Here is a 24,556-nt window from a genome sequence, read left to right as displayed (position 1 = left end):
ACAGGAATATTGCATTTTGTTAGTAGTTACTATGCCCCAGTGTTTTGATCTTCGGAAACAGAGGCTCTAGACTTCATAGTTTGTTCGTCATTTGGTAGGACTGTAGTTAAAACATTGAAGATGATTTTGCTCTTTGAATATGGTTTAGCATTGTATACTACAACTGAATGAATATATAGAAAATTATGAGGTACTTAGATCTTTAAGCAGAGGTGGTGGGTGGTATAAATTTAATCTAAAATCCTTGATAAAATTTACTTTTGATATCAAAATGACTTTATTTTAGAATTCAGTATTATTTTAGTTGATGTGAGAAGAGTGGCGGGACTGTGATGTTAGTGCTAGAACGTATGGAATTGCTAGATCAAGCTTGTAGTTTCTCTAGGCATAAGCCATATCTATATTTATCTACGTGAGATTGTGTGTAACCATTCCTGGATTGAGATGTTTACTATATTTTTACATATCTTTATTTTGTGCTCCATTATTTTAAATGCATTTAATCAATAAAATCAAAACAATAGAATTGTGTTTCAGTTAATGTTATTTTGCTCTAAATTTAAGGTAGCTTCCAAATAAAACCCATGGAATATATCATATAAATATGTATATTTATTATTTAATTAATTCAGCCACAATTTGTGACAATATACCTAAACAGAAACAAATGCTGCTTTTAGTAAGCTACAAATTAAACTCTCATTAAAGCATGTTAAAAATAACACAGTGGCGTGCGATCGCGGACAAAAAATATAGCGGAACTAATCATTATTATTAATAAGAGTTAAAATAAGGCTATAAGAATACTAGCGATGTAAGTGTGTATACTTTGCAAAATATAGCATGAGTCTCATAACGTTTGTTTGCTTATGTCTGGTAAATACAGTTAGTTTTCCTTATGTTGAAAACTAAAAAATGACAAAATGAATGATATGATTTAGCATCTGTCACAGGACTCATGCTATATTTTACTATATCCCATTCCACGGGGAAAGACATCTGATACAAACAAAAATACCTTTACTCGAATGTAAGGATCCTGTCCGATGTCTTTCCCCGTGGAATGGGATATAAGCACCTATAGTGGTAAAGTTAGTTTAAGATTCGTCGTCGCTGCCGGCTTGCTGTCTCGGCTTGGGCCCGCCCGCGCGCTTCGCCATGATGATCTGGTCCACCTTGAGGATGGTGCAGGCGGCGCCCACGGCGTACTTTAAACCCCAACTCTTCAGCACGTACAGGTCGAGCACGCCTTTCTCCGTGGCGTCGTAGATGCCGCTCGTTTCCGAGTCGATGTCGTAGCCGGCGTTTTTGTTGCCCTCCTGTGGAGTGGTGGTGGAATTAAAAGTTGAAGGTGTAGAAGTAATTATGGACGAGGTATTAATTCATAATTTGGTGTTAGGTTTGATCTTCAAGCTTAATAGAGGTAGGAAAACAGAATAGTACGTAATCCTGGTAACAAAACAACTCTACATCATTTGTCTTAAATGCAATCTATGTATAGCAGAAATACTTCCGTTTAGACGTGAAAGAGTAATTTACACTCATTTTTAATCATTGACTTAACATGTCTGTAGGTAGAACGAGTCCACACAAACCCACACATACCTTGTGAGCCTTGTAAATAGCGTTGACGACCTCCGTGGCATTAGAACCAGTGTTGTCGGCCAACGCACGCGGTACGCTCTCCAGAGCCACCGCGAACTTGCGCACGGCGTACTGCTCGAGACCGGGCAGCGTGTCCGCGTATTGGAACAAACGTTGGGCCAACTCGATCTCTGTGGCGCCAGCGCCGGGAACGAATCTGGGGAAGAAAATAGCTTTGTTATAAAAATAAAAAACACAATAATTACTTTTTCAGCCTATAGCAGTCTACTGTTGGACTGTCCCAAAAGCAGGCCATTGGAAGCAATCTAAATCTACTTATTTGCTAATAGTTTGGAAGGCCTGTAGAGGAGAAGAATGGATACAATTGAAATGGGAAATTGGAATGGTGAACTTTTGCTATACATACTTAGGCTTACTTACTTCCCATCTCGAGCAATTCCCTTGAAAGTGTTGACTCCGTCATCAATGGCTCGTTCAATGTCATCCATATAGTTATCAGTAGATCCTCGGATGACGATGGTGGAGATGCGGGACTCGGAGCTCTCCATGCGGAACACCACCACTCTGGTGTCGCCGACCTCGTCCACTAGCACTGTGTCGACGTAGCCCAGCTCCTGGGCTGTGGGTGTCGTCAGTCTGGGTAGGACCTAAAAGTTACAAATTCAAAAGGTGTTAAAGCTGCATGAGAAAATGGATTTGGTTCACTTGAGATAAACATATTAACTAGGTATATGAATTCAAGAAGATTGCATTATTCTTACATGTACAATAGATTGTGAACTAACATAGGTAAAGTTTCTTACAATTTATCTTAATTATTTATGTAACTAAGCCGTTCTTTTTGTAATTTAGTTAATTTAATTAAGTTTAATGAATAAAAAACTATACTTACAGTGCCATTGACAGTCTTAGCAAGGCGGCGGAGATCAAACTTAGAGTTAAGGCGGACGGCCATCAGACCATATTTGTTCAAATAATGAAGAGCCATGTCTCCAAACTTAGCACCAGCCACAATGACTTTTACACCGGTGTCAGCAATTTCCTTGATCTGTTTTTCAAGGAGGGATTCTTCTCCTTTGCTGAAGTTCATCAGTTCATCTGCAGTTTTTATTAGAACTGTTCCCTTGGTCTCAGTCTGGGTGATATCTACAGGGCAGGAGTAGATGGCAACTTTAGCCTTTGTGGCAGATGTGACGTCACCCTCCACTTCCCTCTTGAATACCATTCCCTGTAGAACTTCTGACTGTAGAAGACCTGATCCAAGGACCTGAAATGGATACATAATAAATTAATACTGTGAACAATTTTTTTAAAGTGCTACTAAAGTATTGTTGACACATGCACATATTATACATGTTTGCAACATCATAAAAAAAAACAAGAATACTTACTTTGCATATCCTAACATTGTCCACATTGAATGTGGTGTTTTCTGGCAGGATAGAAATGCAAGCCTTAGCTACAAGACCAGCGATGAAGTCCTCATGGCCGTACTGCTTGGACATAATAGACGAGCGGATGCCTCTAGTGACCTCCTCATAGTTCCTGAAGTCTTTGACCTCATGGCAGACCAGCTCTGGTAGGATTTCTAGGCACTTGTCGAGGGCCATTTCGTAGCCCTCAGCGATTTCACTGGTGGTGACTCCGAGGCGGAGGAGTTCCTCTGCCGCTTCTAGGAGACCTCCAGATATGACGATGACAAAGTTGGTGCCATCCCCGACCTCGGCGTCCTGCATCTGGCTGGCCAGCACCATGAGCTTGGCGGCCGGGTGCTCCACGTCCAGCTCGCGGATGATGGTGCCGGCGTCGCTGGTGATGAACTGCTTGTCAATGTGGTTGATGATCATTTTGTTCATTCCATTGGGGCCGTACGCCGAGCGGACGCTTTGGGCGAATTGTTTGCACGCGTTTATGTTGCGGTGGACGGCTTCTTCTAAGCCGGAGAACATCTGTAATTAATTAAATATATGATTTTTGCTGAGCGATCGTAGCATTCCATACTAGTCTCTTTTGTTGCTAATAACAACGTAGGACATGATCTAACCGAAAAATATTGTAATTTCGATGTCCAGAAGTGGTAGTAACAACAGTTTTCAAAGCAATTCCATATAGTTTATTGCTAATTTCAAATACAAGAAACATACTGCGGGATGCACATGACTAATATTAGAGGTTAGGATAACACTTACTCGAGCCCCATCTTTGAGCATTGACGGCACACCAGGACCTTTGGGAACATGTAAAGCCATTTTTCTGAATTTGAGTGGTTCACTTCTTTAGAATTAATTCTTTTTCTTTGTTGAAAAAGTAAAAATGATTCCAGATTTTTAGTCACCCGCTAAATAGAATGAACGATAAATAAAATTCATAGACAAAATAATTATGTTTTTAAACATTGAACGAATGAATGATTTTATTAGGCTCGCCGCACAGAAACGATGCTCCGTATATTCGTAAGTTTCCTGACTTTATGTGGCGGTGAATGGGCGGTGACGATGGTGGAAACAAGAGGCTGATTACCGTTTAAGCCAATATTAGTTAAGGATAGGTGGCATATTTATTAATAAGGTAACTTTACTGTGTGCAAAAATTGCATTTTGTGCAGTGCAATACTGCACTTTTTAAGATTGTCTTTGGTTATTTCCGGAAGTAAAGAAAAAACAAATGAAAATCAGAAAAAGAAAAGCTGTATTGTCTTTGATTATTTGATGGCGTCTTGTTTGATTGACCGCTCGATGTTTTGTTGTGACATTACATTAGAATAAGTAAATTTCCTTTACTTTCATCTGGATTCTGGAATAAATAATATTTTTCAAAATGTCTTCATACAAAGTAAGTATCCTCACTTTCTACAAGTTGGCCACTCCGTTAACAACGCGGTTGTTTCCCTGCAATGCCTGAAACCCATGTTTCTATTTCCCTTTCAGCCTATTGATTCTAAACGGGAGGAATTCAGGCGCTATTTGGAAAGAGCAGGTGTAATGGACGCCTTAACCAAAGTTCTAGTTAGTTTATATGAAGAGCCCGACAAACCGGAAGACGCCTTGGAGTACGTTCGGAAGCACTTGGGCACTGATGGCGGGGACGACGAGCTCGAGGCGGCGCGCGCCCGCATCGCCGAGCTAGAGGCAGAAAACGCTCTGCTCAAGGGCGAAGCACCCCTCGCTGCGGCGGCGGCGGAGCCCGCCGCTCCCGCCGAAACGTAGTGTTCAGATATTAATCACCCCTACTTACATATTCAATTGATTGATCTCAATATAGCATATTATTACAATGATCTCATAAAAATTTATGCCTGTTGACCTTGAATAATTATAAAAATATCAGTGTTATGATTACTGTGAGAGTATAGTTTTTGTTATGTTATAAGGACATTATGTTTAGTTATAAGTGCAGAGAGCACAATAAATTTTTGGTTTGCTTACATGATTTCAAGTGTTTCATCTTTCTAAGCATTAATTCCTGGATTGAAAATTAAAACCTCGAAATTATGAAATAAATGTGTATTTAAATTCAAAATAACATTTCAAAAGTACACATTTTGCTACATAAAACCCCTTCTTTTTTATAGTTTTAGATCTGACTCAATTCAAGAGTAACAAGAAAGGTAGATAAATTTACTGAATAAAAACAAAAATATATGGTAAATAAAGAGGATATAATCATTTCTGCTGGAGATGTATCAAGAAAAATACATTTGAATGATCACATAATTTACTTCTAAGAGTTTTCTATCATTTATGGTGTATGTATGTTTAGGCAGGGGTGGTGATGAGTTCCGTGTACTTCTTGACCTTGCTTGCCACGCTCATGTCCACGTATCTGTCAGCGATGGATACAATCATGCCTCCAATGATTGAAGGGTCTACTTTGGCGGTCAGGTGGATGGTTTCCTTGGCCTTGATGAATTTCTGAAAAAGACATAAAGAGGCTTTTAGGTTATTGTTGATTTGTTATTTTTAATATTTTTATACTTATCAATGATAGAAAACTTTTATCATGCTAAAGTAGCTGAATAATTTTCTGTTAATCATTTTGAACTTGAGAGCATTGGGTTCACTATTTCCATGAAAATAGAAAAATTTGTGCCTTTTTCAAAATTACTTATATTCCATTAAATATTAATTATAAATAGCAGCAACTTAAAATAAATGCAGCTACACAACTGAAGCAGTTTTAATTCACAAAGAGACATTTAGTGCCTCCCATCAGCAATGGAAATAGTAAGAATCTGTTGCAATATCTATCAACTGAAACACCTCACTCAAAATACTTTGTTTTAATAGCACATACCTTCAGAGCAGCTTCCAGGCTCTGTTTTTGGGCAGGGTCAAGGGGCTTGGCGGTGATCACCTCGCAGGTGACCTCTCCACGGTGGGCGGCCATCATGATCTTGAAGGCATTGATGACAGTTTCCAGCTTGCTCAGACGTCCATTCTCAGCCAGGAGTCCCAGCAAGTTACCAGTGTTGGGAGACAAGCTAGTCTGTAAAAGAATCATAGGTATTATGTTTTATGTAGTAGAGGCAAGTATGAAATTCTGATTTACTAACTAACTTTAACCTCTGCATGAGCTAAGAATCGCAAAATGCACAAAGGTTCTAATTGATTGATTAAATGTAAACATTATTGAACTTTAATGAAAGAAAAACATAATTTTATATTTTTTTATCAAACCTAACCTCTAAATATTATTTAGTAATTAAATTCATTTACTCTAAGTACATCATACTTTTTTACCTTAGTAGACAGATGCTTCAGGGCATCAACTTTGTGAGACCTTTTCATTGAAGGGTTGACAAGGAATTCCTTGAGTTTAGGGTCGGCCTTAATGGATTTCTGGAACTGAGTAAGTTCTTTCTCAACTGCATCGAGGGCCTTGCTCTTGGAGGCTGCCGAGTACAGAGCGGCGGCGTAGCGACCCTCGAGCCCAAACACCTGAACTGGGGGCTTCACCATCTGAGCTGAAGAAACTGAAGTGCTCAAAGAGCGGACCTGAAATTGAGATTACGTAAGTAACTTGTTATTTGCAGAAAACTGTAAATATTCAATGCCTTTTAGACCAACACTCACGAGCATATTAGTCTTCAACATCGACATGGTGGAAGATGTTATTTAGCTATGAGAGAAGCCTGAATTACAGGAAATTATGGATGGAAATAGGCGAAACTCTACTCGCCCTTCATGAACCACACTATATTCACAGGCTAAAATTATGAACCACAGAATAATAAAAACTAATTAATTTTTGACAGATGTAGTCATTATTCTGAGGATAAAATAGTCCTTAGACTTATTATGATCGAACGGGTGGCATTGCAATGGAAATCTTCAATAAACATTTAGGTATAAGCGAAGTTCGGGTACTGGATCGAGCAGAATTAGTTATTGTTTTGAGCTCTGTGAAGCTGACCATCTGTCACTGTCACACGCAGTCACAGATTACACTTATTCGGGTCTGTGTGTTCTTGCGTGTTTTTGATTTCGTCGATTCGTCATTCGTGTAAAATTTTTGTTTGTTTATTGCTAAAAACCTGAAAAACTATCTTTATAAAAATATAAGTGAAGGATATTTGAGTGATTATTAAACTAAATTTGGAGACTCCGAAACAGTAATAATATGCGGTATTTTCTGTAATATCTTCTGTTACAAATATCGAAAAGTAGGTAACTATGTCGCGCCAAGTGGACTCAAGCATTCTAAAACTGTTAGACGGATTGGGACTAAGCGGAGAAGACCATGACTTATGTGATTTCACCATCGCCGACCAGAATTCCGTAGCCGAGTCTCAAGGTATCACGCCCACCACACCCTCTAATTTCAAACCGGTACTTGGCAGCAATGTGACGTATGTAGTCGCTTGCGTATTGATCAACGACGACGATGAAGTACTCATGATGCAGGAAGCGAAGGAAAGCTGTGCCGGCAAGTGGTACCTGCCTGCTGGCCGAATGGAGAAAGGCGAAACCATTGTACAAGCTACTATTAGAGAAGTCTTGGAGGAAACTGGTCTCATGGTTGATCCAAAAACTATGCTAGTAGTGGAGACAGCTGGAGGAATGTGGTATAGATTTGTCCTGACAGGTGACGTGATTGGAGGTGAACTTAAAACACCTGCCAGTGCAGACAAGGAGTCTCTACAAGCAAAATGGATTGGTAACTTACAGGAAATTTCACTGAGATCCAATGACATTTTGCACCTGATAGAAAGAGCTCAGTTGCATAAAAAGAGTACTCCTGGAGTTGGCTGGCATAAAAATCTTTTGCCAGCTTCAATACCTCATAGTAAAGACTTGTTGAGACTGATTGTTGTGATTAAAAGAAGAAGTACAAACAGGCTACATGTGCTGCTAAGTGAGAAGACTGCCATACATTTTCCTGTGTGTGAGATTAACCCAGCAAAAAGTGTCCATTCAACTTTGAGAAGGTTCATGGTAGAAATGTTTGGGGCAGATGTAGGCCAGCATAGGCCTCTTGGACTTCTGAATTTAGAACATGACCCAGCCTCTGATGGTTGCTGCCTCACTCTCCTTGTAGCATTCCGTGCCCCCTTGGAGGAAGTGCCCCTCATTGGTAAATGTGCTTGGCAAGAGGTATCCAAGGATGTGGAACAACAGCTCCTCTCTGTAACATCATCTAAAAACTCCACAATTGAACTGCATGTAGTGCGTTAGTCATGAAGACTGTTGTGTATGTAAATTTTAAGTGCCACTGACAGAATACTCATTCTTACAAAGTGATAAATTGTAGTGTTTATTGGCTTTCCTTTGTATTTTTTTACAACTCATCATAAGCCTGCCAGTCATTGATCTGATGTTGCTACTTGTAGCAGATAATTTATTGTACAATATAATAGGTATTTTTGTTCAAAATCATGCCAAATGTGAAATGTTTTATTACATTCCAAGATAATATTTCAACTCAATATATTTATCCAACAATATGTTATATTTTAGTTATAAGTTCTAATCCCTAAAGCTTTGAATAGGTAAATACAATATGTAAACTCATGACATAATTAATAGTAATTTAATTTCCTTGTACTAACACATAGTTTATGATGCTACTGCACACAATTTCTAAGATAACTTCTTATGTGTGGCAGTGTCATGACTTTGAGCTTTAAATTTGTATATCATGGTTCAGGGTTTTACTTGTTATATTATTTTATACAATTATACATATACTTACTGTTAAAATTTGAAATAAAAACTTTAATTTCCGAAAATATTTCATTATTATTAAATTTCCCTAAAAAGGAGAATAAAATACCAAATGTTTTTTGCTATTTATTAAAGCAATACAAAACTTGCGCTGACTAGAAAATTGAATATGTTCAACCTGAAATTCAGAAATTCTATAAACTAATTTTCTTCTTATGTATACATATTTATAATTTCAGTAGTAAAGGTACTTTAAAATTTTAATTACATTTAGCTTGTGTGTTGCAGTAGTAATTTCATCAAACATATAAATTTTTGTTCAAGAGAATTAGAGAGCCTCTATGGCAAATCATCAAAACTAAATAATTGTAACAAATACAGAAAGAAAGTTAAACAAGTATAGAAAGAATTTAACTTATTGGTTGCTTTCAGCTCATAATTTACTCTTTAATCAAAGGAAGATCCAAAAATATCTCAATTTAATATAAAAATATACAGATAATGTACAATACAACATGATATTTCATAACATTGAACAAAGGGACATAAAAAATACTGATACATACAATACGAAACATGAAATAAAACTATTTAATTTGTCTTTACATAATATAAGTTTCAACATAAAATAAATGCTTAGTAAAGAAGTCATGTAGCAGCTCAATAAGCTTATTTTTATAATACATCGAAATTTTATTCACAAATAGCATTTAATTTCTGATAGCCAAATAAGGAATTAATTCTAATGCTATTTTATATCCATTCATACTTCATTATACAACCTTCAAATAAATAAATAAATCTACATGGAATATTGGGTAACTAAACTATCCTAGGTCCTACAATTCTTGTGGCAGCAAAACATAGCACATTTCAGGGTTTCTATCAGGCCATAGAGCAGTTTTATCAAGTTAAGTTTTTAATTATGTATAACCATTTGTAGCTATACTTACACTTTTGTACCTTGTCATACTTACAAACCGCCTATTCATTCAAACATTCGCAGTTTATGAGTTTGACAAGGTACAAAAGTGTATAGCTACTAATGACGCTGACCATACCTATACTGATGATAGCAATGAGACTTACCGATTACTATAGATACAAAAGAGAGAAGTTAGCCTTCTAACTGTATGCCTTGAATCCAGGCATGGAGATCAGCAGATCCAGTACATTCTATATTGCTTTCTCTAGTTTCATCTGCATCAGTGAGGCGTTGAGCTGCTATCCGTCCTGACAGATACGCCCCGTGTGCAGTTGAGTAGAACTGGTTGTGAGTGTGCTCACCAGCAAAAAGCAGTGTGGGCTGGAATATAAATATATTAATTTTTAAAATATGCCATTGTTTTTAATAATGCAACATGTTTTTTTTTTTCTAAAACTGCTAGAAACATTACAACTTAAGATTAATATGCAGTTAGTACACAACCATATCTCTAACTAGATAATTTGGTATATAGGAATTGGATTGTAGCATTAGATTAGACTATCTTTGCCAGATATTAATTACCTTTTTGTCATGAACATTTCTGTATAATGGTTGTGCAAGGCTCTCTATATCACTTTGACTAGCTCCAACACCTATAGCAGTGTATGAACCTTTTGTAAAAGGTTGCTTCTTCCAGCTTGTACTGAAAAAAAATAACATAACTGTAAGTATAGGAATAAAGTTATTAAGTATTTACATTTCATGGTGGTAAAAATGACTCAGAAAATAATACATACCAAACACATGTCAGTGGCTCAGGTACACATGGATCTTTAAGGAATTTCCTCAGTATTTTTGTGCAAGTAGCGGCTACTTCATCCATTGCTAATGTCTCCATATACTCTGCCTCCTTACCTGAAACCCAGCCTAGTAAAAGAGTCTCTGTCACTTTGGCAAAAGAATATATCTTTTTATACCAAGAATCTTCCATGGGTTCAGGAGAACTGGGCGTTTCCCAGAGAAGCATGATTTCAGTGACATCAGAGTTGAGGAATGGTCTTTCATATTCTAAGAAAATTTTATCTACAGTACCAAACAAAAGCCTCTCAAGGGATTCCATTTTGTATGATGGTAAGGGAGGGTCAAATATATTAGCTGCTTCTTCCTTCAGGACACCTAAGGGTATTGTGCATATGACATGATTGGCATACAATTTCTTACCGCTCCCGCACTGAACTTCTACATATTTTTTCTTTGGTTTATGGGGAGTGTCTACAGATTTAGATGAGCCGTCATTAACAGTTTTGCCAGAACCAGAGGATTTAGACATGTCTTCTATCACAGTTTGATCAGAATCTTCAGATTCATCACCAATGTCATCACTAGGGCTGTGTTGATCTGAATTCCATATTATTTTCTTAACAGGATCACCTGTTAACATTTTATCTGGTGCAATAGTTTTCGTCATGGGTTCTAAGATAGAACTGTAGCCTTTGGGTATAAGAATGTTTCCTCCTTGCAGCTCTGTGTAGCTTCCCATCTCTAATAGGTCTATTTCGTCCATGGTATTGCATCCAGATATACAAGTTTCTCTTTTTAATAAGCAGTCGAATATGAGGCGTCTTAGTTTTTTTTCTTCAGATGTAGGGAGGCGTTCGAGGTAGATGGCTGCTTCAAGGTTGATGTGTTCGCCGACGCTGTGGATGTCCGGCGGCGGCAGGTACTGGCACAGGAAGTACTCCTCGCAGCGCCGCAGGAACGTCACGTACGCCTCGTGGATCTCCTGCAGCACTCCGAAAGGCACTTGCTTGCCATCTTCAGTCGCTGCTATAACCTTATGTGGTTTCGGTATGTTTATAATATTCACGAGACCATTGGCCATAGCTAATTCGAATATCGGATTATCTAAAACTCCATGGATCCAGTTAGCACCCAATTCAACGTTGTGGTTCTTAATAGGTATTGAAACAATCCGTCCGCCGACTCGTTTTCGAGCTTCTAAGATTTTGAAATCTTCGATGCCATTTTTTTGTAAATGGTTTGCAGCAGAGAGCCCGGCCATGCCTGCTCCTATAATTATTACATTGCACTTAATGGTATCACATTGTTTACTAGAATTTAAGTTGTCGTCACCCATAATAATATTTATTGAAGAATATTTTTCAGGATCATTGACGCTCAGCTGTTGATGATTACGACATCCATATCTATGAAAAAAAAAACTGTCATAATTAATAGGGATGCGCTACTTCCGGTCAAACATTAAATGTTTATTTCATTCACTCAGTAGTCAGTACCGTTAGCAATAAAAGCACGTGTCGCAAAAAAGAAAAACAAAACAGCAATATTCTGAGGCCGAGAATTTAATTTCCTCGTTCCTCGTTATCTTTCGCTCTGTCATCCTCCCCTCTTATTTAGCAGGTGTACCGTAGTCTATGGTTTATCTATTTCACTTCAAACATGCTATCTCGTTTTGCCGAGGTATTTCGTGCTATGTTAGCTCTCTTTTACTCCAATGATAAATTTATATTTTTTCTCTTGCTCTAATGACCTTTGTAGGAATACGTACATTCAACATTTTGTTTACCTACTCTGGCTAGTAAATGGCAATGTTTTTGTTATTGTGGTGAATAATATTGTTCAAAGAAAAGTCTTGTGAATTTTGTGTTGTTCTAATAATATACTGGTGTAAGCAATCCTATTGAGGCCACGAGTAACGTGAACTAAACTAATAAAGTGAAGTATCTATTGTTTGCGTTAGCATCATTGACAATTTCGATATCAAAAGTCATTGTGAATAATCAAGTGCTCACAAAATCTTTATTTGATTGTAGGATGTAGCGTTATGTAATCTAAGGATGTGATAGCTATAAACTCGTGCAACTGACCACCTTCGGTCGATAATATACTTTGTTATTGTGTAGTGTCACGGAATAAATAAACATTAGAACACGTGGGTCCCTTTGAATAATCGATCGAGGCGCAAGGAGCGTGCGCCACTCTCTATCAACGAGACTGTTTACGTCAAGGTCACTTTACGCAAACACGTGCAATGTCGGAGTCTATTTACACACATGACTTCCTGCTGGAGGGAGGGGTGGAGATCAAGCAGGAGAGTCCCTACGAGGGCAGCATGTCGGCCTCAGTGCCCATCCCCTCGCGCCGCGCCGAGCTCTGCGACTTCTCCTCGGAGATCGACCTGTGTCTCCAGGACTCGTCCTCCTTCCACAACCTGCCCAGCATGCAGTACACCAGGCTCAACTACGACACTGATGCTAACAAACCAGATACCATAAAAATGGATGATGATGACATATTCCAAGTAGACAAAGCAGACTTAATATTAGGGCCGACTCTGGCCGAATTGAATGCCAATCCTGACACTATGCTGGATGATTTGAATTTTGATGATCTTCTCTTGCCCGAGGAGAGTGGGTATGCTGTGCAGATAGGTGGGGCTATGAGTGGGCATGCTCGTCGAATAGTATTTGATCAGTTGCATGCTAATAATCCTATAATGTCGGAGAGTCCATGCAGCCCATACAGCCACGGCCAGCTGGCATTCTCTCCATCGAGCCAGCACAGCTCGGCTTCCTCAAGTTTCACTCAGCCGGTGACACAGATACCAGAGCTGATGATGCGTATGGATGGCTACGGTGGGGAGGTTTCCCTGGGACAGTCTGTGCCGGCGTCCACAGTTCTGCCTCCATTCGCTTCTAATATAAAGCCACCACACACTCAACTGTCCTCTTCTGCCCCAACACATCTTACCATGGAACAGGTAAATGCTCCATTCATTTATACATATAATTTTTAGTGGCTGGATGAGTAATGTAAACTTGTTATTACATCAGTATCATAAAATATAACTTGTTATCATATCAAAGATAAAATAAATAAATTAGAGGGAAAACTATGAAGGCCATTCCTATTATTTTTACTATGCAATATTACAGTGTTTTGGATAATTTTCACCTGTTACCACAAATGCATTCTGTTCCATACAAATCTTGACAAAAAAATTAGAAAGAAAGACAAAACATGTTTTGTCCAATACACCAGTATATTGTAATTTATGCCTTAATTTTATTCAAAGCAACTTGTGTAGAATTTTATTTAGGTACTAAATTTCAGCTGGAACTGATTGTAACTAAAAGTAAAAGTGGTTTTATAATCGAAAATATGTAGAGATTTTTTGGTTTCTCAATATTTTAGGCAATGGCCTAATTACCTGATGCAATAAATGATTGAGTATTGAGTACCTTCTGATTTTATGGTCCTCATTTAGTAAAGCAAAGAATGCTTTTTATTTATGTTTTTTTTACAATTACAAAACTTTTTCTCTTCCTAGATTTGGCAAAGACGTGAGCCACGAAAGCATTTGCTGTCAACAAGCTCCCTGGCTGAAGCAGGCTCCATCTCATCACTGTCCGGGGGGTTGCTCAGCCCCGTCACCGGAGACTACTCACAAGATGAAGATGACAGAGATGTGGAGTCTGATGAAGACAGTGACAGATATGAGGATCTCTCTTCAGATGGTAAATAGAAATAATTCAATAGTTTTATGAATACTTTTTCTTTTAGTAAGACTATCTTAATAGGTTATTATTTTTTATTTATATCTGTTATGATAATGATTTAAGTTTAGTTGTAAAATGACTTGTAATTAAGTACTGTTTACTGATAAATATATTTTTCTCTATTTTCCAGAGTCAAATGATGAGAGCCCAGAGCACAAGCAAGCGAGAGCCATAGCAAAAAAAGAGCGCTACTTCTGGCAGTACAATGTGCAAGCCAAGGGCCCCAAGGGACAGAGGCTTGTGCTCAAGAAGAAGTCTGAAGACCCACACATCCTCAATCTGGTCACTGACCCTGTATTCAGCCCCAACTGCAGTGTTAGAGGCATCAAACACAGGTATAAATAGATATAAATTTATAATTTTGGAGCAGGTACATAACCTACATTAATGATTAACTAATAGGTATAGTATAGTCAATTTACATATTTAATGTAAATCAAAATGCTTCATACTACAATGATGAATTCGCCAAAAGTAAACTGGGTCACCTGTAACCTGTAATAATAATGTCCTCCTAGCCGAATTTCGACCACGGCGGCCAATCTCAATTGAGATCAGCCATCTACGCAGGAGTAGATTATAGTGCCCAAGTGTGTGCGCAGTACACAGGAGCACTCTCTGTTCCATCACTCTCATAGCCCAATGGGACGGATTGACCGACACGACTGGAGAGAGCTAGGCGCAGGACCGACTGCTTTACATGCCCATCCGACAGCATGGATCGTTTCACTGTTTCGGACATCAGCCTTCTATGTCCTAACCAAACTTAGAACCACAATTTAGAGACACAAATTGATGGTCCCACCCGGGAATCGAACCCGGGACCTCTGGGTCATGAAGCGAAGCTTCTACCACTAGACCACAGATGCAGTAAACCTGTAATATACCTAACCTAACTATGCTGTAGGTAATTTAACACCACTTTCAAATCAATAATAATGGAGTATAATGATTTTATAATATGAACTTTAATTTATAACTGGTAACCTCTTACTTTCAGTGGCAAAGCGAGAAAAGGTGATGGCAATGATTTGACACCGAACCCAAGGAAACTGTACTTGATAGGAAAAGAACTGGACAACTTGGGCAAAGTGATCAACGACATGATACCAGTGAGCGAGCTTCCGTTCAATGTCAGACCAAAGACAAGGAAGGAGAAGAACAAACTCGCATCCAGAGCTTGCAGACTCAAGAAGAAGGCTCAACATGAAGCTAACAAGTTGAAACTGTATGGATTGCAACAAGAGCACAGTAAGTACATTTAGTTATCATCATCATCAGCCTGTAATCGTCAACTTCAGCATATATGGCCCAGTACTGCCACTTCAGCTTGCAGATATCAGCAATATTTTTATTTACCTGTTCTGCTGTAAATAAAATTTTGCTTGTCAGTATAATTCTGTGTCAAACAAGCAGTGAAATCTTGAGATTTGTTTGACTTGATTATTTCTACTAATTATTATTGCAATGTAGCTTAAAATTATTTATAATAAATTGCTCCAGTATTTACCGTCTAATCTAAGTGAAATTTTAAACTGGTTGGCAGAATAATTAATTCTAAACTTGTTTCATCTGTCCTGCTTCTTTTTTTCTTGTATGTTTTCCGCGTTTCTACATTTTCATAATAAAATAGCTAAACACTATTTATGTAGCATTACACTTATAGGTGTTTTTAAACAGCCATTTATACTCAATTTATTTATCTACAGAACGGCTTCTCCATGGAATAAGTCAAATGAAACAAGTTATCCAGAGCAGGGTGACGAATCCACAGAACAATGTTGATTGGACCTCTCACCTGAACACCATCGTCAATACAGCTACAGGTGAGCCATTCAAATTATGCATTTTTGACTTCCATTTCGATTTTTAGCAATCGAAAGGTCTTGCGAATAATCTTGCCTAAAAATATTCCTATTATGTAGTCTGAGCCTATCTGAAACCTAGTTAAACATTGTGAGATATGGCGTTTCGACTTTCTCCGTGTTCGGCATCATAAGGGTCACAGTCACAGTGACAGTTAAATAAAGTCCATTTTTTCTCTCCACCTTTATTTTGCAAGGTGCGGGTGCCTATATAAATAGAGTGAGTCGCCCGCGCGCCCCAGTTGGTTTTTGATTTTTGAAGTGAACACTTCGGCAAAATGGCTCAATGTAGCCACGGTTCTCGTCGGCTTCGCTCCGACGGGGAAAAATATAATATTGAATTTGCGGAGTCCTCGCTGCCGGGAGCTGTAGCGTGATGCGGACCAGGCGGCGCGGGGCCTGCCGGCTGCTGCGCACGCAGCCATTGCTGAGGATTTCGCAACGAAGGTTTGAGTTGATAAGCCGTGAGTAAAATGCTATTATTTACTGCTTTTAAAAGCTCGGCCACTGGTCATAATGCTCCGGCGCTTGGGGTTTTTATCCCACGCAGTAGGGTCCGATTCAATAGTCGTGGTGATGATTGATCACATATTCCGGTCCTACTAGTGGCGCTTGAGCTAGATACTTACATTAATGACCGCTTTAAGTAAAGCATATGTTAATTTTATACAGGAAAAAAAAAATTTAGTAAAAATATATTTTTCTACCCTCAATTTCTAATATTTTTAGAAAACAGTTGATAAAAACTTTGCTATTACAATAATGCACTTGATTATAGCTTATGTAAGGCTTTACAAACAGGAGCTTTCCAGGACCGTCATAGGATTTTTACAGGAAGCACGTGGCTCCGAGTTTCAGTATGTTGGGACAATGTGGCATGTGCGGCGAGTAATGTGATCCGCCGGTACCTACCCGCTGAAGGTAGGCAGGCCGATTCGGTGAAATTGAAGTTTCGTGTAACCTGCACCCGGCCCTGTGCTCCTGCGCTGGACGCCGTCTCGTGGCACCTGCATCGCAGCGTACACCCGGCTCTGCGCTCCTGCCCTGGCCACCGGTTCGTGCCACCTGCATCGCAGCATACACCCGGCCCTGTGCTCCTGCGCTGGCCGCCGTCTCGTGCCACCTGCATCGCAGCGTACACCCGGTCCTGGCCCTGGCCACCGGTTTGTGCTACCTGCATCGCTGCATAGACCCAGCCATGCACTCCTGCCCTGGCGGCTGTGTTGTCCCACCATCATCGCTGCGCACACCTGGCACTCCTGTTCTGGTTGCCAGATCCAAACGCCCCCTGTCTGGGAAGAGATTTTATGCTCAGCGAAACCGCCTGCACTATTGCTAGCACGGTCATCATCATCATCAGTCATCATTATGAGTGACTTATTTAGAAGGTATCGAGTAACGTGCGCTATTCATCAGTGATTTTGGCATATGCAGACGAACGTTTACTGCCAAGGTTGGTCATGTTAGCCATACAAGGGCACACCAACGAACCCTGAGTAACCATCTGCAGTCGCCGTAGCCGCATCGGCATGGATGACGACAAATCGGGTAACGTGCACCGCTTATAAAAGTGTTATAGCACTTCAATTTGATGCCTCCGCTGAGGTAGGGTATTCTATTAAAGCAGCTTTCTTCTGAACTGCCCAAAGTGACCTGTAGACTGCTCCTGGGGATAGTTGTGCAATCAATTTTTTATTTCGATGTCTCTGCTGAAGAAACTGTCTAATGCAGCTTTTGTTCTAAACTGCCTAAAGATCTTTGGACTGCTCATGGGAATGGTGTCGCACGGTAAGTACAGGAGCGTTACTCTATACTGATGAGAAACGAACGAACGAGAGCTGTCGTGCAATCGGCACGTTTAATACATACAAACAGATAGAGCGGCTCGCGCCGCAGTGCACTGAAAGTTCGTTTTTCGTCATATAAAGTGACCCCCAGACACTATCTTAAGTGTCATGACACATCGGCAGATTCCAGCTTTGAGTGTTTTCTTTTCTCGGCTGTGAGCAAAGTGAATCCCACCGGCGAGTGTTCAACCTAAAAGCACTGAGCTAATTCCTGATTTCGTGAAAGTCGCTGTTGCTATACCATACCGCTTCACAAGTTACCGAATTTATTATGATCCTACTGTCGGGTGATCATGATCGGAGTGTCATCGCGGTTTCTGAGTGGCACCATATTAGCTGTCTTCCTTATGTCCCAGTGGATTGTGAGTGTGTATCCGAGCTCTTTGTTGAATGCGTGAACCTCCTACGCAGCAGCTGTCTACTAGTTGTGTATCGAATAAATCGAGTAAGGGTGCTCTTGCACGAGACGACTACCTTTTGGTAAAATTATAACTTCCACTATTCTGGGAACATGCATATACCTACTGTGTACTGTGTATCACATCACGTGTAGCCGCAGCCCTACTCAATGTACGGGGCTAGATAATAAACAATGGCAGTCGTCATTAAATTTCTATGAATTTCGAAGGTCATCATTTGGAGCACTATCCAAAGGGTGAAAGTACCTATTCATGCCTAAACGGCTTCTCTAATGAAAATAATTCGATTCTGGCGCAAACGTTTCATAACTATTTTCAACACTGTATCTGCTGAAACTACTTAGACTGACTGGTTAAGATGCAGACGTGCCGTTTTCAAAATTCCTTTTTGAGTAATCCTCAACTGTTTTATGGATCTTTCAGTTAGTTACGTAACTAGTTACCAAGTAAAAAATTACTTGTGTCATGCTCGTACTCGCATCTCATTTAGGAGCTCTCTGGCCTCTAGCTGAAGGCTAGAACTGGTATATATATCTACTAAGCTAGTACAGAGTTATAACCGGGCAGCGGTGACGTGGTAGCTGCTTGATTTATTAGAGTTTGCTGAAAACTTTCTAAATAAGTAATAATTATTAGTCATAATATTAACTCTTCGCAGTTCTTTCAGAATGCAATACCAGGTCGCTGAAGTAGGTAACCTTCCTTAGCTGGACAACAACAACAACAAGCCTTTTTGTTTTAAAGAATGTCACAGTTATTCGCCGTTCCACTGTCATATCGATGTCCAAGGACTTTTTCTTTGGTATAGCTAACTACCAAAGTTTACCTATAGATAGCCGCAAGCTATCCGCTGTTGGCGAACTGTCAGTTCTGATTGATAAGTCAGGCTCGAGGTGGCTCGTCCAACTGTCCATGTTCCCGCCACCATGATTGTTGCTTCCACAGATTAGAGTCTATGTTGGCTGTCGTTGCATCAGGTCTGATCAGGTACAACTAAAATCTTTACGTACCATCTTTATTTAATCGAGCTATTTTATTTTGTTTTATCTAGGTTGACTTAATGGTTTCAAAATCGAACCTACAACAATGTAAGTAGGTACCTACCTACGTACCTTTGAAGTTGCAACAAGGCGAAGCCTTAAGGTTTTGGCCGAGACCTGCCCTTAGTGTTGACGAACATACCTAAAGGTGACCTTGTTAATGTTTTTCAGATGAAGTACTGAACATTTTAAAGATAAAGATAAAGATAAAGAAACATTTAATCGACACATATTTTACTTATCCTGGTGGCACGACTGATCATTTACTTACCCAGTTAAGACATGTTAGCCGGGTTTCATTTATCAACTATTACAATTGTTATTGTCGTGTTAATCAATCATTATTAATTGATGTCATCTACCAAGGAATGCTGCCAGAGCTCATAATATTCACACATGATGATACAGAATGATAGTAGCCCACAAAATCGGTGCAAAGGCTTATAAAATAACTTTCCTTCCTAGTAGGACTGCACAGGAACTCGTTAACCGCCGAGTTAGTTAGAATACAAAATTAGACTGTGTGTCACTTGTCAATCTAGAATATGAATATAGTGACCTGCATCATGTTTTGAAAAACTGAATACTTAGTTATCCGCCAGTGTCACAGCCTTCATCTAATCTTTTCCAGTAGCTGATGAGGCTGAGATATTTAGTAAAATTATCTTCCCTTCAAGCACCACTCCTCGTTCCAAGGACTAGATGCCGCGCCAGGTGTTGCAGGCCGTGTCGTCGTACAGGGCTGACTGAGCAGGTCCACGAGGCTCCAGGGTCGGCTGCTGCATTTCTGAGGTCAGTCCAGAATTACATACCCTAGTCAGCGTGTGCTGACCTGAGCCCCAGCGGCCTGGATATTCTACATTTTACAGCTTTTAAATATTGTTGCAAAGTATTTCACTGGTTCCATCCATTCGGCTAGTGTATGTTAAAAATATTGCCTTGACAATACCAAGATTTTGATCAATAATTACTTATAAGTATTGCTTTCGAAGAGGCACTGTGTGTATCCATATGTGTAAATACCTACCCATATGTATAGGTACATACCTTCCATAACTTTCTGACAAGTCAGGAATAATAAGGAAGTAGGTACTTAAGTCTTATGTATACTTATACCTTTCTTTTTAGTATATCTATTACCTAGAAATCTATGCATTATAAATTTATAGATTCAAATATTTATCTACTGATATACTCATCAGTAGCTTATGGGTCACAGTTGGTTTTCTCTCCACCATGCGATAATAAACACATCTCACAATGTTTAACTAGGTTTCAGATAGGCTCAGACTACATAATAGACGCATTTTTCCTGAAATAAAAATGACATATTATGTATCTAGCCTATCTGAAACCTAGTCATTTCTGCATGGTGATATTACAACTGAGGCGCGCGGGCGACTCACTCTATTTATATAGGCACCCGCACCTTGCAAAATAAAGGTGGAGAGAAAAAATGGACTTTATTTAACTGTCACTGTGACTGTGACCCTTATGATGCCGAACACGGAGAAAGTCGAAACGCCATATCTCACAATGTTTAACTAGGTTTCAGATAGGCTAGATACATAATATGTCATTTTTATTTCAGGAAAAATGCGTCTATTTTTACTTATTGACCTAGCCTGTTACTGTGCTATGTGGATTCAATGCGGATTCGATTTATACATAAAAAAAACAGACAATCGCATTTAATTACTTTAAACAAACATCTACAATAGAGTTTTGGGACGGATAATTGCCGTAACTGATAATTATGTCAAGACATTTCGGTTAACTTTGGAAAGCGGCACTGCTCTACCTATTAGTTCGTGACCTGAGCCTGACCTATCCACTCACTGAATCGGACTAGAAAAATAAGAATAATAAATCGTTTATTTCAGACCAAAATACTCCATAGTGTGTTAGTAAAAATGTATCTTATTCTATTGTTAGTAAAACAAATAAATATATTTTCATAATAATTTTTACTCATTCATCTTTTCAGAAGTAAAAATCGCCGGAAAAACTTCCGAGTTCGTCAATAAAATCCTGGATAATGTCATGGCAGGTAAAAACAATGGCGGATTACATGATCTATAAAAGTGAAAGTTGAATACACATTTGAATATAAACGAAAGGCTGTTCTGGTACCTCCAAAGTTATTTAATGATGAGAATTTTATGTGTTATCATGTAATAGCGATTGTTTAAGATAAATTTATTTTTGTATGGTAACAACCGAGCATGTAGTCATTAGTAGCTTTAAGATCCACTGTAAGAAGTTTAAGTCATTTATCGTCAATCAGACTATCGTATATTATGCCATAAGTTAGGTGTCTGTAGATTTATATAGATGTTGTTTAGCCATAGGTATAGCTTTACGTTATAAATAAGATTTTAAAAAGTTGAAAAATATGTGCAGGGCTTTGCATTTTTACATACCTCTATTTTTGTAATGAGATAAAATAATCACGAACTAAAGACACCAAAACCAATGATTTTATATGCCTTGCGATTAACTGTAGTTTTACTATAGATACACGACAGAGATAAGAAGGATTATTTTAAAGAAAGTTTAATATAAGTAATAATATTTATGAACACTTGTGTGTTATTGTTATTATTAAGGTGCCTAAGCTCTAGCCGTTTCTTAGTTATCATTCTACTATTGCATTTCGCTGTATTATGATCATTGAATTTCGCATAAAATGCCATATATTTTATCTCAGATGACTCAGGTCTTACCAAATTTATCGCCTGTTTGCTACCTAAATCATAGAAAAACATCTAATTATCGTCAAAAACATGTGCGAACTTGGGAACGTACTATATGTTCCTATACTATACATCTAAATGGCTGGAGTTTAGTATATGCTGCGATGATCTGGTTTAAAACTTGTAAGCTACATACTCACATATAAATATTATAAAGTTATTTACTCCAGAAGTAGTGGTGATCACCCTGAAAATTTACGCAATGGCAATATTAGTAAACAAAGGAGTGAAACTCCTTATTACCTTCAGAGCTTGTGACTTTATGCGCTATATCTACATATAAATAAATCATTCGTATTCTATAAAATATTACTCTTTTACATGTCTAAATTGAGAAACTTATATAGTTAACATATTTGCATGGCTGTTCGTTATTTTACTCAACGTATTTTGTTTATAAATATCTATTAACTCCCTGAATTGTACAGTTGTTGTCTGTTTACCAATGATTACATTTTTATAATTGTGATATTTATTTTTAACAGAACCTAATTATATTTTTCATACTTTGTTAAGTTTAATAATATTTTGTTTTTAAGATAATTACATAAGTATAATGAATTTGTTACGATTACGAGGTAAAATGTAATTTACCCATAGGGTTAAGTAGTTTATGTTTAGAAACGATCTGCAAATATTTTAATTTGAGGTGAATGGTATAATTATATTCATGCATTATGGTTACAATATATTTCATATTTCTAAATGACAAGGTTTATATTAAATCATATCAACAAAGACTATGATGGTTGGACGGCCTCTTTGTATTTAATGTTAGCTACATTTGGTGAATTATGGATTGATTGAGATAGCTATAGTTTTTATTGAGGTACCTATATCATTTGATGACTCAGTACCTAATTCTCTTTAGACTTTCATAAACGCAATAATTTTAGAAAGTAGCTACTTCTTAAAGCCAGTTAAAAACTATTAACCACTTATTGAAGCCGATTTTGAAGGCGCCATAATATATAAAATTAGACTATCAAAACTTATTGTTAATAACTCGCTGGTTTGTTCAGTTAAATCTTAAAGTGGGCAAATTTAATATCAAAAGTGCTTCTAAATCGCATCCTTTACGTGTATAGGCAAAGTATTGTCGCATCTCAGTCGTCTGTTACATTAGATGTAAATAAACACTACTGGTATAAGAATAAAGGTTTTGCTTGAAATTAACTAACATACTCATCACGGTTAAACACAATTTATTATTGCAAAGAAACAATGATAAGATGCAGTCCTAAAGGGTTTATAATTTGTATTCTTGTATAATTTTGTTTTAAAGTAATATGTGCACTTTTTATACCTTACTATGTATCAGCTCTATGACAATGTTACAATGTTGGTAGCCACATAAATACCAAACAGTCGACATGATAAATATGTATCGTGTACACGTTTTCTTTGGTGGTTCATAAAGATTCGTTCTGACAAGGTACAAAAATGCACATGTACAGTACTTACTATGTATTTGCATATTTATCTAGTTGACTGTAGGTACATTGGTTATCACTTTTTAATGTAACAAGGTTCTGAAGTGTACTCATATTCAACTGTTTATCTATTATGTGAAGATGGACTGTAAACCAGTATCAGTTATAAATGAATAATAACATCATATTCATAATATTGATATTTAAATCCAATTTTGGTCCTATATTTTTGCTACAAAATGATTTAAACGTACGTACAACTTAATTATTGCACTACATAGTATTGTGGTAAAGGGCCTCTTATAATGTACCTGAGAATTATATAAAAACCTGGCACATATTTTATGAAAAATATCAATATTATTATTGTGATGGGTAGGTATACTGAATACCTAGTTAGTCACTGACTTGCCAGCAACTCCAAGTTTCAGCAATAGTACAAAGAGTAAGCATTAATGTGCCATTCATATTTTTATGAGTAAATTTATGAATACGTAGGTATATTATATTTTGGGAAAGAAAATATGAATCAATTAATAATTAAACAAAAAATATAAACAATGTAAAATAAAATTTCAAAAGTACCTAGGTATATCCCATTCCACGGGGAAAGCCATCTGATACAACAAAAACTACCCTTATTCGAATTTAATTTAATAAGGGTTCTGTTAGATGTCTCTCCCCGTGGAATGGGATAAGTACTTATATCTTAAACATTGTCCTCATCCTTATGTACCCTATGTTATTCATGAAAATGTTTTGTATAAAAAACTTGAAGTTGCAACTTCAACAACTGAAAAGAAACTTCAACTGAAAAGTTTTTTTCACAAAACTTACCAAACTCAATAACTGCTCTGCGATTCAATAGGCTGTGCTTATTTTGTATGGTTATTCTTTTTTATTGATTCATAACATGTTTT

At 37.9% G+C, this 24,556-nt stretch overlaps 6 protein-coding genes across 6 annotated transcripts; 3 read left to right on the top strand and 3 right to left on the bottom strand.

The window, feature by feature from the left end:
- Positions 1–590: 590 nt before the first annotated feature.
- Positions 591–3,972, bottom strand: LOC105381988 (T-complex protein 1 subunit theta). The gene is made up of 6 exons (XM_011551802.3): positions 3,795–3,972; positions 2,997–3,554; positions 2,498–2,872; positions 2,026–2,252; positions 1,606–1,801; positions 591–1,319 (listed from the first exon to the last, which is right to left on the bottom strand). Exons 1-6 carry the CDS (start codon positions 3,852–3,854, stop codon positions 1,098–1,100), a joined length of 1,638 nt encoding a protein of 545 aa, XP_011550104.2. The 5' UTR covers positions 3,855–3,972; the 3' UTR covers positions 591–1,097.
- Positions 3,973–4,276: 304 nt separating this feature from the next.
- Positions 4,277–5,029, top strand: LOC105382016 (c-Myc-binding protein). Its single transcript, XM_011551833.3, has 2 exons — positions 4,277–4,437; positions 4,533–5,029. Exons 1-2 carry the CDS (start codon positions 4,423–4,425, stop codon positions 4,809–4,811), a joined length of 294 nt encoding a protein of 97 aa, XP_011550135.3. The 5' UTR covers positions 4,277–4,422; the 3' UTR covers positions 4,812–5,029.
- Positions 5,030–5,245: 216 nt separating this feature from the next.
- On the bottom strand, positions 5,246–6,838 carry LOC105381987 (ATP synthase subunit O, mitochondrial). Its single transcript, XM_011551801.3, has 4 exons — positions 6,678–6,838; positions 6,345–6,599; positions 5,899–6,090; positions 5,246–5,516 (listed from the first exon to the last, which is right to left on the bottom strand). The coding sequence occupies exons 1-4, from the start codon at positions 6,702–6,704 to the stop codon at positions 5,361–5,363; spliced, it is 630 nt and encodes a 209-aa protein (XP_011550103.1). The 5' UTR covers positions 6,705–6,838; the 3' UTR covers positions 5,246–5,360.
- A 224-nt stretch (positions 6,839–7,062) lies between these two features.
- LOC105381986 (8-oxo-dGDP phosphatase NUDT18) lies at positions 7,063–8,833 on the top strand. Its single transcript, XM_011551800.3, has one exon. It carries the CDS (start codon positions 7,278–7,280, stop codon positions 8,277–8,279), a length of 1,002 nt encoding a protein of 333 aa, XP_011550102.2. The 5' UTR covers positions 7,063–7,277; the 3' UTR covers positions 8,280–8,833.
- Positions 8,834–9,728: 895 nt separating this feature from the next.
- Positions 9,729–11,925, bottom strand: LOC105381985 (peroxisomal N(1)-acetyl-spermine/spermidine oxidase). Its single transcript, XM_011551797.3, has 3 exons — positions 10,494–11,925; positions 10,279–10,399; positions 9,729–10,074 (listed from the first exon to the last, which is right to left on the bottom strand). Exons 1-3 carry the CDS (start codon positions 11,831–11,833, stop codon positions 9,886–9,888), a joined length of 1,650 nt encoding a protein of 549 aa, XP_011550099.3. The 5' UTR covers positions 11,834–11,925; the 3' UTR covers positions 9,729–9,885.
- Positions 11,926–12,158: 233 nt separating this feature from the next.
- On the top strand, positions 12,159–24,105 carry LOC105381984. Its single transcript, XM_048629457.1, has 6 exons — positions 12,159–13,477; positions 14,048–14,234; positions 14,407–14,611; positions 15,277–15,527; positions 15,986–16,102; positions 21,435–24,105. The coding sequence occupies exons 1-6, from the start codon at positions 12,749–12,751 to the stop codon at positions 21,527–21,529; spliced, it is 1,584 nt and encodes a 527-aa protein (XP_048485414.1). The 5' UTR covers positions 12,159–12,748; the 3' UTR covers positions 21,530–24,105.
- Positions 24,106–24,556: the final 451 nt, after the last annotated feature.

This window comes from Plutella xylostella, chromosome 23, assembly GCF_932276165.1.
Source record: "Plutella xylostella chromosome 23, ilPluXylo3.1, whole genome shotgun sequence".
Classification (NCBI taxonomy): domain Eukaryota; kingdom Metazoa; phylum Arthropoda; class Insecta; order Lepidoptera; family Plutellidae; genus Plutella; species Plutella xylostella.
Note: the sequence above shows the minus strand (reverse complement) of the source record. Positions and strands in the feature narration are given on the sequence as shown.